General features: G+C 44.2%; 1 protein-coding gene across 1 annotated transcript in view; it reads left to right on the top strand.

Annotated features, from left to right (window-relative positions):
- Positions 1–17,500, top strand: part of palm1b (paralemmin 1b) — a 137,838-nt gene that overhangs the window by 66,549 nt on the left and 53,789 nt on the right. Inside the window, exon 3 of the mRNA XM_061968057.1 lies at positions 6,064–6,144. Coding sequence (XP_061824041.1) covers positions 6,064–6,144 — 81 coding nt within the window. The remainder of the gene's footprint in view (positions 1–6,063; positions 6,145–17,500) is intronic.

Below are 17,500 nucleotides of genomic sequence, written 5' to 3'. Positions count from 1 at the left end.
CACACACACAATGTCAACAGGTCCTCACAAGGATGAAATAACATGTTGAAGGTGTGCCAGGTTTCCTTCTTATCCCGTCTCCTTCAACCTTCTCAGGCAACGATGCGTATCAAACAATATTAGTAGTGGTTAGGCCAGAGGTCTCAAAGTGGTTTTTCACTGAGGGCCACATCGCAGTTATGTTTGGCCCCAGAGGGCCGCTTCTAACAGTGAATACTATTATTACTCAATTGTTTTTGAAAACTAAAATGTAAAAAAAAATATGGCAAGTTGCAATAATCCATCCATCCATCCATCTTCTTCCGCTTATCCGAGGTCGGGTCGCGGGGGCAGCAGCCTAAGCAGGGAAGCCCAGACTTCCCTCTCCCCAGCCACTTCGTCCAGCTCCTCCCGGGGGATCCCGAGGCGTTCCCAGGCCAGCCGGGAGACATAGTCTTCCCAACGTGTCCTGGGTCTTCCCCGCGGCCTCCTACCGGTCGGACGTGCCCTAAACACCTCCCTAGGGAGGCGTTCGGGTGGCATCCTGACCAGATGCTCGAACCACCTCATCTGGCTCCTCTCCATGTGGAGGAGCAGCGGCTTTACTTTGAGCTCCTCCCGGATGGCAGAGCTTCTCACCCTATCTCTAAGGGAGAGACCCGCTACCCGGCGGAGGAAACTCATTTCGGCCGCTTGTACCCGTGATCTTGTCCTTTCGGTCATAACCCAAAGCTCATGACCATAGGTGAGGATGGGAACGTAGATCGACCGGTAAATCGAGAGCTTTGCCTTCCGGCTCAGCTCCTTCTTCACCACAACGGATCGATACAGCGTCCGCATTACTGAAGATGCCGCACCGATCCGCCTGTCGATCTCACGATCCACTCTTCCCCCACTCGTGAACAAGACTCCGAGGTACTTAAACTCCTCCACTTGGGGCAAGATCTCCTCCCCAACCCGGAGATGGCACTCCACCCTTTTCCGGGAGAGAACCATGGACTCGTACTTGGAGGTGCTGATTCTCATCCCAGTCGCTTCACACTCGGCTGCGAACCGATCCAGTGAGAGCTGAAGATCCTGGCCAGATGAAGCCATCAGGACCACATCATCTGCAAAAAGCAGAGACCTAATCCTGCAGCCACCAAACCAGATCCCCTCAACGCCTTGACTGTGCCTAGAAATTCTGTCCATAAGAGTTATGAACAGAATGGGTGACAAAGGGCAGCCTTGGCGGAGTCCAACCCTCACTGGAAACGTGTCCGACTTACTACCGGCAACTGATCTGGCACTGATCATACAGGGAGCGGACTGCCACAATCAGACAGTCCGATACCCCGTACTCTCTGAGCACTCCCCACAGGACTTCCCGAGGGACACGGTCGAATGCCTTCTCCAAGTCCACAAAACACATGTAGACTGGTTGGGCAAACTCCCATGCACCCTCAAGGACCCTGCCGAGAGTATAGAGCTGGTCCACAGTTCCACGACCAGGACGAAAACCACACTGTTCCTCCTGAATCCGAGGTTCGACTATCCGGCGTAGCCTCCTCTCCAGTACACCTGAATAGACCTTACCGGGAAGGCTGAGGAGTGTGATCCCACGATAGTTAGAACACACCCTCCGGTTCCCCTTCTTAAAGAGAGGAACCACCACCCCGGTCTGCCAATCCAGAGGTACCGCCCCCGATGTCCACGCGATGCTGCAGAGTCTTGTCAACCAAGACAGCCCCACAGCATCCAGAGCCTTAAGGAACTCCGGGCGGATCTCATCTACCCCCGGGGCCTTGCCACCGAGGAGCTTTTTAACTACCTCAGCAACCTCAGCCCCAGAAATAGGAGAGCCCACCACAGACTCCCCAGGCCCTGCTTCCTCATAAGAAGACGTGTTGGTGGGATTGAGGAGGTCTTCGAAGTATTCCCTCCACCGATCCACAACATCCGCAGTCGAGGTCAGCAGAACACCATCCTCGCCATACACGGTGTTGATAGTGCACTGCTTCCCCTTCCTGAGGCGGCGGATGGTGGTCCAGAATGGCTTCGAAGCCGTCCGGAAGTCGTTTTCCATGGCCTCACCGAACTCCTCCCATGTCCGAGTTTTTGCCTCTGCGACCGCTGAAGCCGCACACCGCTTGGCCTGTCGGTACTTGTCCGCTGCCTCCGGAGTCCTATGAGCCAAAAGAACCCGATAGGACTCCTTCTTTAGCTTGACGGCATCCCTCACCGCCGGTGTCCACCAACGGGTTCTAGGATTACCGCCACGACAAGCACCAACTACCTTGCGGCCACAGCTCCAATCAGCCGCCTCGACAATAGAGGCGCGGAACATGGTCCATTCGGACTCAAAGTCCAGCACCTCCCTTGTGAGCACCGTGTGTAACGTTCTATATTTTCAATGGAACATATCAAATGTTGCTGTTGTTTACTTGAGTCATATTGCCATCATAGTGCAGTCTACACGTATCTCTTATGTGTGACTGCCATCATGTTGCAGTCTACGTGTATCTCTTGTGTGTGGCTGCCATCATGTTGCAGTCTACGTGTATCTCTTGTGTGTGGCTGCCATCTACTGGTCACACTTACTATATCACCATGTACCAAATAAAACAGCTTCGAGGTCGGTAAGCAGAACCAAAATTATTCCATACATTAGGGTTATAAGGCGCACTGTCGAGTTTTGAGAAAATTCAAGGATTTTAAGTGCGCCTTATAGTCCGAAAGATAGGGTATGTGTGTTTGTTTTCCCCACATTGTTATGCGTCAAGAGAAATATATGTTACTACTAACTAAAATACTTGTATTTAAATATATGTAGGACATTTCTATAGCCCTGAAAAATGTGCAATAATGCAAATTATACACAGCCATTGTCATGACTTGGTCCTGGGTGTTTGCTTTTCCGGAATGCAACGGAAAGTTGGCTCGGGCGAGACGGGAATGTAAATACATGATTTATTTAATACATCAAAATAAAGTACAAACGAAAAGCGCGCACAGTGGCGGAGAACAAACTATGAAACCAAAAGACTATAGCATTAATAAACAAAAACTTACTTGGCATGGACTAAAAGGAGCAGCATGAACGATGGACATGAAAAAGGTGTCAGAAATGTGCCGAGCATAATTGTGGGATGTCACCAGACAGACAAACTGGAAACAATGAACTTAAATACTACAGACATGATTAACGAAAACAGGTGCGTGACTCAAAACGTGAAACAGGTGCGTGACGTGACAGGTGAAAACTAATGGGTTGCTATGGTGACAAACAAGAGTGCACAATGAGTCCAAACGTGGAACAGGTGAAACTAATGGGGTAATCATGGAAACAAGACAAGGGAGTGAAAAGCCAGAAACTGAAGAGTCCAATAACTAAACAAAACATGACTAAAACAAAACATGATTACACAGACATGACAGCTATGGTATAAATGCTGTAATTATGGTTGGAGGTGTTTATTTAGCTAAAGCGCAAAGAGGATGTGGTGTTAATTGTACGCAGGTAATAATTGGAGCGAGGCGATTGAGGACGTGTTATATCCTCCTGAGAACCAGCATCCTCTGAGAGTAGACCTCAAAATGATCGATCATTTGTGCCGAAGAAGTCTCCCATCACCAGCCTGAATGATTACCGACCAGTGGCCCTCACTCCGGTAATCATGAAGTGCTTCGAGCGACTTGTTCTCCAGCACATCAAGGACCATATCCCTCCAGACTTCGACCCCCACCAGTTCGCATACCGGGCGAACAGGTCCACAGAGGACGCCATCGCTGTTGCTCTCCACTCTGCTCTGAACCACCTGGAGCAGCAGCAGAGCTACGTCCGGATGCTCTCTGTGGACTATAGCTCTGCCTTCAATACAATAATCCCGGACAGACTCTGCAATAAACTGGACACTCTTGGCCTCCCCCCTCTCACAAACGCCTGGATAAGGGACTTCCTAACGGACCGACCCCAGAATGTGAGACTTGGCCCGCACCTCTCATCCTCCCGCACGCTGAGCATCGGCTCCCCACAGGGCTGTGTGCTGAGCCCCCTCCTCTACTGCCTCTACACCCATGACTGCAGTCCGGCCCACGGTGACAACCTTACCGTCAAGTTCGCCGACGATACCACAGTGGTCGGGCTCATCTCCAGGGGTGACGAGGCTGCCTACAGAGAGGAGGTCCTGAAGCTGACGGCCTGGTCTTCGGAGAACAACCTCGCTCTCAACACCAGCAAGACCAGAGAGATCATCGTCGACTTCAGGAGGAGCAGCACCGACCCTGCCCCCCTCTACATCAACGGCGAGCGTGTAGAGAGGGTCCACACCTTCAGGTACCTTGGAGTCCACATCTCTAATGACTTCTCCTGGACAGTCAACACCACATCAATCATCAAGAAGGCTCAGCAGCGGCTACACTTCCTTAGAGTCCTCGGGAAGTACAACCTGAAGCCTGACCTGCTGCTGACCTTCTACCGCTCGTCCATCGAGAGCCTGCTAACCTACTGTATTACGGTATGGTACGGCAGCTGCACTGCAGCAGACAGGGAGAGGCTGCAAAGAGTGGTCAAGACGGCTCAGAAGATCATCGGCCGCCCTCTCCCCTCTCTGACGGACATCTACACCTCCCGCTGCCTCAACAGAGCCAGTGCCATCATCAAGGACAGCACCCACCCTGGCTCTGACCTGTTCCACCTGCTGCCCTCTGGGAAGCGCTACAGGTGCATTAAAACCAAAACAAACAGGCTAAAGAACAGCTTCTTCCCCAGGGCCATAACCATCCTGAACGGACTGCCCCATTGTCCCTCATAACTGCCTTCTCTCCGGTGCAATAACCCATTCCACCAACCACCCTGTTTTTGTTTTGTTTTTTCATGTATATATTCATTTCACACCATATTCATTGCACTTCTATATTTTTTATATTTTTATATATTTGCACATTGTTTTTCTAGCATGCACACATCGCACTGTATGGAATGGCCTCAATCTCGTTACCTTGCGTAATGACAATAAAGCTGATTCTGATTCATCAATCTTCACCAAGACGTCACTTTGGTCACTTGATTGACTGCCGCGTAATCGTTATTAAGAAAAAAATGACCGACAGGAAGTCGAGAAACACTTTTTATTCCAACCGCACCTGCCGTCAAAAAGCCTAAAGACCGACCGCACGGTTCCTGTCTTCACAATAAAAAGCGCTGCTCCATCCAAAATAAGAGTCTCCGAGCACCTCCAAAACCCTCAAATCTAGACTCCAAACATCCTAGAACAAGCTAGTCAGATTACTTCTAGACCTCCACCCCAGATCACACCTCACTCCTACCCACTTCTCCAAAGTGGGCTGGCTCAGGGTGGAGGACAGAGTAAAACAACTTGCACTGAGCCTGGTCTATAAAATCCGCTACACCTCCCTGATACCGAAGTACATGTCAAACTACTTCTTTAACGTAAATGACCGCCATAACCACAACACCAGGGGGAGCTCCACTAACCACGTTAAACCCAGATTCCCATCTAACAAAGGTCTTAACCATACTTGCCAACCCTCCCGGATTTTCCGGGAGACTCCCGAAATTCAGCGCCTCTCCCGAAAACCTCCCGGGACAAATTTTCTCCGGAAAATCTCCCGAAATTCAGGCGGAGCTGGAGGGGGCGTCCTCCAGCTCCATGCGGACCTGAGTGACGTGTTGACAGCCTGTTCACACGTCCGCTTTCCCACAATATAAACAGCTAATGATGGAGGGCGAGTTCTTGGTTTCTTATGTGGGTTTATTGTTAGGCAGTTTCATTAACGTCCTCCCAGCGCGGTAACAACACACAACAACAGCAGTCAAGTTTTCGTCTGCCGTAAAGCAGTTTGTCTGCCGTAAACAGCTGTGACTACGTATGTACATGTGATTGATTATTTTTAATATATTTGACAAAAATTATGCGTTTAAATGATTGAATTTATTCGATTTTAGAATAAGGCTGTAACATAACAAAATGTGGAAAAAGCGAAGCGCTGTGAATACCTTACAGATGCACCGTACTGTACTTGTCTAATGTTATTGATGAGTTTAGCGAATAAGAAATACATTTGTGTTATTTTTGGTGACAGGAGAAGAGGAAGAAGCAAACGGAGATTGAAAACAAGCGGAGGCAGCTGGATGATGACCGACGACAACTGCAGCATCTTAAGGTACGTTAAGCTCGTTACCAACACTTTGGGGGTAAAAAAAACACAAAATACAGGAATTCTAATATTCCTCAAAGCTAAAAATAGGAGTCTGCGGAACGCTCTCCCTGACCCCCTGAGGGCACCACAGACTGTGGATGCTTTTAAAAAAGGCTTAAAAACCCTTCTTTTTAAAAAAAAAAGCTTCTTTTTTTTTTAGATATATGCATACTAGTTCTAGCTATTAGGCTGTTCTAGTTTTTATTTTTTTTTATTTTTATTATCTTTTTATTTTTATTTATTTTTTAATACATTGTAGCACTTTGAGGTTGTTTACTCAATGTAAAGTGCTTTTTACAAATAAAATATATTATTATTATTATTATTATTGTTATTATTATAATCCGATGCGCCATATGGTCCGGAAAATACGGTAATTAGAATGCTATTTTATTTGCCATCTCCTATCCAGGAGATGGCAAAAAAAAGCCGCTGCCTGACCAGGGCTCAGAAAATCTGCAGAGACTCCTCCCACCCCCCACTTTTTTTTTAGATATATGCATACTAGTTCTAGCTATTAGGCTGTTCTAGTTTTTATTTTTTTTTATTTTTATTATCTTTTTATTTTTATTTATTTTTTAATACACTGTAGCACTTTGAGGTTGTTTACTCAATGTAAAGTGATTTTTACAAATAAAATATATTATTATTATTATTATTATTATTATAATCCGGTGCGCCATATGGTCCGGAAAATACGGTAATTAGAATGCTATTTTTTTTGCCATCTCCTATCCAGGAGATGGCAAAAAAAAAAGCCGCTGCCTGACCAGGGCTCAGAAAATCTGCAGAGACTCCTCCCACCCCCCACTTTTTTTTTAGATATATGCATACTAGTTCTAGCTATTAGGCTGTTCTAGTTTTTATTTTTATTTATTTTTATTATCTTTTTATTTTTATTTATTTTTTAATACACTGTAGCACTTTGAGGTTGTTTACTCAATGTAAAGTGCTTTTTACAAATAAAATATATTATTATTATTATTATTATTATTTTAATCCGGTGCGCCATATGGTCCGGAAAATACGGTAATTAGAATGCTATTTTTTTTGCCATCTCCTATCCAGGAGATGGCCAAAAAAAAGCCGCTGCCTGACCAGGGCTCAGAAAATCTTCAGAGACTCCTCCCACCCCCCACCAAGGACTGTTTTCACTGCTGGACTCTAGAAAGAGGTTCCACAGCCTCCGTAGCAGAACCTCCAGGTTCTGTAACGGCTTCTTCCCTCAGGCCGTAAGACTCTTGAACACATCGTAATAATCCCCTCAATAATTGGATTAACTGGCAATACAACATACATCCATAAACGTGGATGCAAATGCAAAAGTGCAATATATTTATCTGTAATGTAACCTATTTATTTATATCTGCACCTTATTGCTTTTTTATCCTGCACTACCACGAGCTAATGCAACAAAATGTCGTTCTTGTATGTACTGTAAAGTTTAAATTTGAATGACAATAAAAGGAAGTCCGGGCAGACCGGGGTGGTGGTTCCTCTCTTTAAGAAGGGGAACCGGAGGGTGTGTTCCAACTATCGTGGGATTACACTCCTCAGCCTTCCCGGTAAGGTCTATTCAGGTGTACTGGAGAGGAGGCTATGCCGGATAGTCGAACCTCGGATTCAGGAGGAACAGTGTGGTTTTCGTCCTGGTCGTGGAACTGTGGACCAGCTCTATACTCTCGGCAGGGTCCTTGAGGGTGCATGGGAGTTTGCCCAACCAGTCTACATGTGTTTTGTGGACTTGGAGAAGGCATTCGACCGTGTACCCCGGGAAGTCCTGTGGGGAGTGCTCAGAGAGTATGGGGTAACGGACTGTCTGATTGTGGCAGTTCGCTCCCTGTATAGTCAGTGTCAGAGCTTGGTCCGCATTGCCGGCAGTAAGTCGGACACGTTTCCAGTGAGGGTTGGACTCCGCCAAGGCTGCCCTTTGTCACCCATTCTGTTCATAACCTTTATGGACAGAATTTCTAGGCGCAGTCAAGGCGTTGAGGAGATCTGGTTTGGTGGCTGCAGGATTAGGTCTCTGCTATTTGCAGATGATGTGGTCCTGATGGCTTCCTCTGGCCAAGATCTTCAGCTCTCGCTGGATCGGTTCGCAGCCGAGTGTGAAGCGACTGGGATGGGAATCAGCACCTCCAAGTCCGAGTCCATGGTTCTCTCCCGGGAAAGGGTGGAGTGCCATCTCCGGGTTGGGGAGGAGATCTTGCCCCAAGTGGAGGAGTTTAAGTACCTCGGAGTCTTGTTCACGAGTGGGGGAAGAGTGGATCGTGAGATCGACAGGCGGATCGGTGCGGCATCTTCAGTAATGCGGACGCTGTATCGATCCGTTGTGGTGAAGAAGGAGCTGAGCCGGAAGGCAAAGCTCTCGATTTACCGGTCGATCTACGTTCCCATCCTCACCTATGGTCATGAGCTTTGGGTTATGACCGAAAGGACAAGATCACGGGTACAAGCGGCCGAAATGAGTTTCCTCCGCCGAGTGGCGGGGCTCTCCCTTACAGATAGGGTGAGAAGCTCTGTCATTCGGGGGGAGCTCAAAGTAAAGCCGCTGCTCCTCCACATCGAGAGGAGCCAGATGAGGTGGTTCGGGCATCTGGTCAGGATGCCACCCGAACGCCTCCCTAGGAAGGTGTTTCGAGCACGTCCGACCGGTAGGAGGCCACGGGGAAGACCCAGGACACGCTGGGAAGACTATCTCTCCCGGCTGGCCTGGGAATGCCTCGGGATCCCCCGGGAGGAGCTGGACGAAGTGGCTGGGGAGAGGGAAGTCTGGGCTTCCCTGCTTAAGCTGCTTCCCCCGCGACCCGACCTCGGATAAGCGGAAGAAGATGGATGGATGGATGGATGGATAAAAGGAAGTCTAAGTCTAAGGCAGTGGTTCTTAACCTTGTTGGAGGTACCAAACCCCACCAGTTTCATGTGCGCATTCACCCAACCCTTCTTTAGTGAAAAATAAAATGTTTTGTTTTTTTCAAATTCAAGACAAAGTTATATGTTTTTGGTAACACTTTAGTATGGGGAACATATTCTAAGTAACAAAGACTTAATTTAGAGTTTTTTTTACACTAGGGGAACATATTCTAAGTAACAAAGACTTATTTTAGAGTTATTTGGTTAGGGTTAGGGTTAGAGGGTTAGGGCAATGGTTCTTAACCTGGGTTGGATGGAACCCTAGGGGTTCGGTGAGTCAGGCTCAGGGGTTCGGCGGAGGTCAAGACACACCTGACTCATCGTGTAAATACAAACTTCTCCCTATCGGCGTATTACGGATACGACAACAGCAGAAGTCAGACTGATGCGTGGTTAAGATATATATATATATATATATATATATATAAGAAATACTTGACTTTCAGTGAATTCTAGCTATATATTTTTTTTATTACATACATATATATATATATAAATAAGTAAAATAAATACTTGAATTTCAGTGTTCATTTATTTACACATATACACACACATAACACTCATCTACTCATTGTTGAATTAAGGGTTGAATTGTCCATCCTTGTTCTATTCTCTGTCACTATTTCAGAACACACACATTATACAAATAAACATTATAAAATCAATAAGAAAACGGGAGCTCTAATTTGGGAGTCTGAATTAGGATCAGAAGTTCCTATATAAACATTGCGCACTCACGTCGCCTTTTTGTATTGATTACTGCAGCTGTGCACTGGATTCATTCACAAATACAAACTACAACTCACAAACACTTTAGAGTTAGGCTCCACCATCAGAATGTGTACTTAAACTTATAAAGATCACGTGGATATTATTCAGTGAGTTGATTCACCAAAACTAACCTGTTATAGAGGAGGAAAAAGCACACAGGACGTTTCAATTGTTCACAGACTGGTCGCTCTCATCAGAATGACAAGACACTTCCGGTCTGCAGGTGATAGCATTCAATTGGGAAGAAACGCCCTACTGCCCCCTACAGACCAATGTGAATATTGATAAATGTGTAATGACAGCTTCAAAAACGAATTCAAACCACAAGATAAAATGAATAAATCAACACAAAAATGTGACACATTATGGGTGGGTCACATATGCATGTACAGTAGATGGCAGTATTGTCCTGTTTAAAAGTGTCACAACATTGCTGTTTACGGCAGACGAACTGCTTTACGGCAGACGAAAACTTGACTGCTGTTGTTGTGTGTTGTTACCGCGCTGGGAGGACATTAATGAAACTGCCTAACAATAAACCCACATAAGAAACCAAGAACTCGCCCTCCATCATTAGCTGTTTATATTGTGGGAAAGCGGACGTGTGAACAGGCTGTCAACACGTCACTCAGGTCCGCATGGAGCTGGAGGGGGCGTGGCCTCCAGCTCCGCCTGAATTTCGGGAGATTTTCGGGAGAAAATTTGTCCCAGGAGGTTTTCGTTAGAGGCGCTGAATTTCGGGAGTCCATCCATCCATCCATCCATCTTCTTCCGCTTATCCGAGGTCGGGTCGCGGGAGCAGCAGCTTAAGAAGGGAAGCCCAGACTTCCCTCTACCCAGCCACTTCGTCCAGCTCTTCCCGGGGGATCCCGAGGCGTTCCCAGGCCAGCCGGGAGACATAGTCTTCCCAACGTGTCCTGGGTCTTCCCCGCGGCCTCCTACCGGTCGGACGTGCCCTAAACACCTCCCTCGGGAGGCGCTCGGGTGGCATCCTGACCAGATGCCCGAACCACCTCATCTGGCTCCTCTCGATGTGGAGGAGCAGCGGCTTTACTTTGAGTTCCCCCCGGATGACAGAGCTTCTCACCCTATCTCTAAGGGAGAGCCCCGCCACTCGGCGGAGGAAACTAATTTCGGCCGCTTATACCCGTGATCTTGTCCTTTCGGTCATAACCCAAAGCTCATGACCATAGGTGAGGATGGGAACGTAGATCGACCGGTAAATCGAGAGCTTTGCCTTCCGGCTCAGCTCCTTCTTCACCACAACGGATCGATACAGCGTCCGCATTACTGAAGACGCCGCACCGATCCGCCTGTCGATCTCACGATCCACTCTTCCCCCACTCGTGAACAAGACTCCGAGGTACTTGAACTCCTCCACTTGGGGCAAGATCTCCTCCCCAACCCGGAGATGGCACTCCACCCTTTTCCGGGAGAGAACCATGGACTCAGACTTGGAGGTGCTGATTCCCATCCCAGTCGCTTCACACTCGGCTGCGAACCGATCCAGTGAGAGCTGAAGATCTTGGCCGGAGGAAGCCATCAGGACCACATCATCTGCAAAAAGCAGTGACCTAATCCTGCAGCCACCAAACCAGATCCCCTCAACGCCCTGACTGCGCCTAGAAATTCTGTCCATAAAAGTTATGAACAGAATCGGTGACAAAGGACAGCCTTGGCGGAGTCCAACCCTCACTGGAAACGTGTCCGACTTACTGCCGGCAATGCGGACCAAGCTCTGACACTGATTATACAGGGAGCGAACTGCCACAATAAGACAGTCCGTTACCCCATACTCTCTGAGCACTCCCCACAGGACTTCCCGGGGTACACGGTCGAATGCCTTCTCCAAGTCCACAAAGCACATGTAGACTGGTTGGGCAAACTCCCATGCACCCTCAAGGACCCTGCCCAGAGTATAGAGCTGGTCCACAGTTCCACGACCGGGACGAAAACCACACTGTTCCTCCTGAATCCGAGGTTCGACTATCCGGCGTAGCCTCCTCTCCAGTACACCTGAATAGACCTTACCGGGAAGGCTGAGGAGTGTGATCCCACGATAGTTGGAACACACCCTCCGGTTCCCCTTCTTAAAGAGAGGAACCACCACCCCGGTCTGCCAATCCAGAGGTACCGCCCCCGATGTCCACGCGATGTTGCAGAGTCTTGTCAACCAAGACAGCCCCACAACATCCAGAGCCTTAAGGAACTCCGGGCGGATCTCATCCACCCCCGGGGCCTTGCCACCGAGGAGCTTTTTAACTACCTCGGCAACCTCAGCCCCAGAAATAGGAGAGCCCACCACAGATTCCCCAGGCCCTGCTTCCTCATAGGAAGACGTGCTGGTAGGATTGAGGAGGTCTTCGAAGTATTCCCGCCACCGATCCACAACATCCGCAGTCGAGGTCAGCAGAGCACCATCCCCACCATACACGGTGTTGACACTGCACTGCTTCCCCTTCCTGAGGCGGCGGATGGTGTGTAAATTTCGGGAGTCTCCCGGAAAATCCGGGAGGGTTGGCAAGTATGCACCGAAACCCTAGGGTTCCATCCAACCCAGGTTAAGAACCACTGCTCTAAAGTCGAAGTCTTATTGAGTGTTTCAAACACTGGTTTTGGTACGTGTTGTTTCTTGGAGTGTATACGCTAAAATGTGTTCTGCAGTTCAATGGGGAACCACTTCACACACGTGTGTGTATCACATCACCAGGAATGTGTATCACATCACCAGGAATGTGTATCACATCACCAGGAATGTGTATCACATCACCAGGAGTGTGTATCAAACGTGCTACTAATGAAGTCTGGACATCAGCCAAACTAATGAAAGTAACGGAGCTCTCACACCTCAACCTTTCAAACACTCAATCCAGTTTAATAAATAAATGCCTCCAACATGCTCTCCCGGCAATGGCGCCCTCCCGACGCCTTCACTCCCTGCCCGGCAACACAATAAACCGCACAATTCCTTGAAGCCGACGTGCTCACACGTGTATCAGCCTCCCCGACCGTCACGGAATGTTCCTGATAACACCGGGAGTTCTCCCACGTGATGTTTATACACACTGTAGAGTCTTCACACACTTCTGCTATCAGAGCTTTGCTTGGTGTGCGAGCGCTTCAAGTAAGTGTGTGTGTGTGTGTGTGTGTGTGTGTGTGTGTGTGTGTGTGTCTCAGCAGCGCTATCAAAGGTATTTTGGTACCGAGTGTAGTGTGACGTTGGCGTCGGGCTTTTGTCTATTTTCAGAGACAAACTTTTGCCCGAGCCTCTGTATTGTGTGTGTGTGTGTGTGTGTGTGTGTGTGTGTGTGTGTGTGTGTGTGTGTGTGTGTGTGTGTGTTCCTGTATTTCTACCCTTCTGGAGACACCAACAAGGAAAAGTACCGTCAATAACTGGAAATCATGGTCCCAATAACATTGCATCTAATAGAGAGACAAATACTAGAGTCCGTGAACATTGCTCCAAAGTCAGTTTTTTTTTGTTGATTTAATATGCATAGAAAAGTAAACATTGACAGGTGCAAAGGCAGCATTATATGATCAAACAAGGTAAAGAAGGACTTCCCTATTCATACCCGAAAAAACCCGGCTGATTTTACCACTTCCGGTGCTAAAAAACAATTACGAACCAAAAATTCCAAAATAAATAAATTAACTCAAAGCTGTTTTTTTCTCACAATGTGTCGACTTTTTTCTTATAAAATTGAGAACAATTTCTCCTATTCTTTCTGTTTCTGTAATATTGCAATATTTTCTCGTAAAATTATTACTTTTTGATGTAAAATCATTACCTTTCACGCAAAATGGTGACATTTGTCATATAAAATTTTTACTTTTATCACAATATTGCCAAATTTTCTTTGTACTTGCAAAATAGTGACATTTTTTGAGTAAAATTATGACTTGTGTCATAATTTTGCAGAGTAAAGTTCCGATTATTATTATAATGTTGCCAACATTTTAAAGTTTTCTTGTAAAATGGTGACTTTTGTCGAGTAAAATTACGACTCTTTTCATAAAATTGCCAAAATGTTAAGCTTTTCTTATAAAATTGCGACTGTTATTGAATAAAATTCCTAATTTGATCATAACATTGCACAAATGTTCAGTTTTTCTTGTAAAATCTTGACTTGCGTTGAGTAAAATTACGACTTTTATTATAATACTGCCAAAATTCTACGTTTTTCTTGAGAAATTCCAACTAATTTTTCACAACAAGCTTTTTTATTTTTGCATGGTATGTATATATTATTTTTCAGAGGTCCCATGAAGGTACGAAATACAAGAATGTGTGTGTGTGTGTGTGTGTGTGTGTGTGTGTGTGTGTGTGTGTGTGTGTGTGTGTGTGTGTGTGTGTGTGTGTGTGTTCCTGTATTTCTACCCTTCTGGAGACACCAACAAGGAAAAGTACCGTCAATACGAACAAGTGATGACATAAATCATGGTCCCAATAACATTGCATCTAATAGAGAGACAAATACTAGAGTCCGTGAACATTGCTCCAAAGTCAGGTTTTTTTTGTTGATTTAATATGCATACAAAAGTAAACATTGACAGGTGCAAAGGCAGCAATATATGATCAAACAAGGTATGGAAGGACTTCCCTATTCATACCCGAAAAAACCCGCCAGGTGAACGGCTGATTTTGTCATGTCTGTGTGATCATGTTTTTGTTTTGGTCATGTTCGTTTTGGTTTTTGGACTTTTTGTGCACTTTTGTTTTGTCACCATAGCAACCATTAGTTTTCACCTGTCACGTCACGCACCTGTTTCACATTTTGAGTCACGCACCTGTTTTCGTTAATCATGTCTATAGTATTTAAGTTCATTGTTTTCAGTTTGTCGTTCTGACGACATCTCCATATTTATGCTTCTGCACACTCTCTACACGCTTATGATCCTTGCTGCTCTTTTTTCATGCCGGTTCCATGCCAAGTAAGTTTTTGTTTATTAAGCCACAGTTAGTGTTTTTTGTTGTTCATAGTTTTTGCCTTTGTGCAAGTGTTTGGTTTCATAGTTTGTTCTCCGCCATTGTGCGCCCCTTTTGTTTACTTCCTTGTTTTGTATTCATAGTCTTTATATAAAAAATGTATCTTCATTCCCGTCTCGCCCGAGGCAACTTTCCGTTGCATCCCGGAAAAGCTAACACCCAAGACCAAGTCATGACAGATTTTACCACTTCCGGTGGTAAAAAACAATTACGAACCAAAAATTCCAAAATAAATAAATTAACTAAAAGCTGTTTTTTTCTCACAATGTGTCGATTTTTTCTTATAAAATTGAGAACAATTTCTCCTATTCTTTCTGTTTCTGTAATATTGCAATATTTTCTCGTAAAATTATTACTTTTTGATGTAAAATCATTACCTTTCACGCAAAATGGTGACATTTGTCATATAAAATTTTTACTTTTATCACAATATTGCCGATTTTTTTTTTGTACTTGCAAAATAGTGACATTTTTTGAGTAAAATTATGACTTGTGTCATAATTTTGCAGAGTAAAGTTCCGATTATTATTATAATGTTGCCAACATTTTAAAGTTTTCTTGTAAAATGGTGACTTTTGTCGAGTAAAATCACGACTCTTTTTATAAAATTGCCAAAATGTTAAGCTTTTCTTATAAAATTGCGACTGTTATTGAATAAAATTCCTAATTTTATCACAACATTGCACAAATGTTCAGTTTTTCTTGTAAAATCTTGACTTGCGTTGAGTAAAATTACGACCTTTATTATAATACTGCCAAAATTCTACGTTTTTCTTGAGAAATTCCAACTAATTTTTCACAACAAGCTTTTTTATTTTTGCATGGTATGTATATATTATTTTTCAGAGGTCTCATGAAGGTAAGAAATACAAGAATGTGCGTGTGTGTGTGTGTGTGTGTGTGTGTGTGTGTGTGTGTGTGTGTGTGTGTGTGTGTGTGTGTGTTCCTGTATTTCTACCCTTCTGGAGACACCAACAAGGAAAAGTACCGTCAATACGAACAAGTGATGACATAAATCATGGTCCCAATAACATTGCATCTAATAGAGAGACAAATACTAGAGTCCGTGAACATTGCTCCAAAGTCAGGATTTTTTGTTGATTAAATATGCATAGAAAAGTAAACATTGACAGGTGCAAAGGCAGCAATATATGATCAAACAAGGTAAAGAAGGACTTCCCTATTCATACCCGAAAAAACCCGGCTGATTTTACCACTTCCGGTCCTAAAAAAACAATTACGAACCAAAAATTCCAAAATAAATAAATTAACTAAAAGCTGTTTTTTTTCTCACAATGTATCGATTTTTTCTTATAAAATTGAGAACAATTTCTCCTATTCTTTCTGTTTCTGTAATATTGCAATATTTTCTCATAAAATTATTACTTTTTGATGTTAAATCATTACCTTTCACGCAAAATGGCGACATTTGTCATATAAATTTTTTACTTTTATCACAATATTGCCGATTTTTTTTTGTACTTGCAAAATAGTGACATTTTTTGAGTAAAATTATGACTTGTGTCATAATTTTGCAGAGTAAAGTTCCGATTATTATTATAATGTTGCCAACATTTTAAAGTTTTCTTGTAAAATGGTGACTTTTGTCGAGTAAAGTTACGACTCTTTTCATAAGATTGCCAAAATGTTAAGCTTTTCTTATAAAATTGCGACTGTTATTGAATAAAATTCCAAATTTTATCATAACATTGCACAAATGTTCAGATTTTCTTGTAAAATTTTGACTTGCGTTGAGTAAAACCACGACTTTTATTATAATACTGCCAAAATTCTAAGTTTTTCTTGAAAAATTCCAACTAATTTTTCACAACAAGCTTTTTTATTTTTGCATGGTATGTATATATTATTTTTCAGAGGTCTCATGAAGGTACGAAATACAAGAATGTGTGTGTGTGTGTGTGTGTGTGTGTGTGTGTGTGTGTGTGTGTGTGTGTGTGTGTGTGTGTGTGTGTGTGTGTGTGTGTTCCTGTATTTCTACCCTTCTGGAGACACCAACAAGGAAAAGTGCCGTCAATAACTGTAAATCATGGTCCCAATAACATTGCATCTAATAGAGAGACAAATACTAGAGTCTGTGAACATTGCTCCAAAGTCAGGTTTTTTTGTTGATTTAATATGCATAGAAAAGTAAACATTGACAGGTGCAAAGGCAGCAATATATGATCAAACAAGCTAAAGAAGGACTTCCCTATTCATACCCGAAAAAACCCGGCTGATTTTACCACTTCCGGTGCTAAAAAACAATTACGAACCAAAAATTCCAAAATAAATAAATTAACTAAAAGCTGTTTTTTTCTCACAATGTGTTGACTTTTTTCTTATAAAATTGAGAACAATTTCTCCTATTCTTTCTGTTTCTGTAATATTGAAATATTTTCTCGTAAAATTTTTACTTTTTGATGTAAAATCATTACCTTTCACGCAAAATGTCGACATTTGTCATATAAAATTTTTACTTTTATCACAATATTGCCAATTTTTTTTTTTGTACTTGCAAAATAGTGACATTTTTTGAGTAAAATTATGACTTGTGTCATAATTTTGCAGAGTAACGTTCCGATTATTATTATAATGTTGCCAACATTTTAAAGTTTTCTTGTAAAATGGTGACTTTTGTCGAGTAAA

The sequence above is a fragment of the Nerophis lumbriciformis genome, linkage group LG08, assembly GCF_033978685.3.
Source record: "Nerophis lumbriciformis linkage group LG08, RoL_Nlum_v2.1, whole genome shotgun sequence".
NCBI lineage: Eukaryota > Metazoa > Chordata > Actinopteri > Syngnathiformes > Syngnathidae > Nerophis > Nerophis lumbriciformis.
Note: the sequence above shows the minus strand (reverse complement) of the source record. Positions and strands in the feature narration are given on the sequence as shown.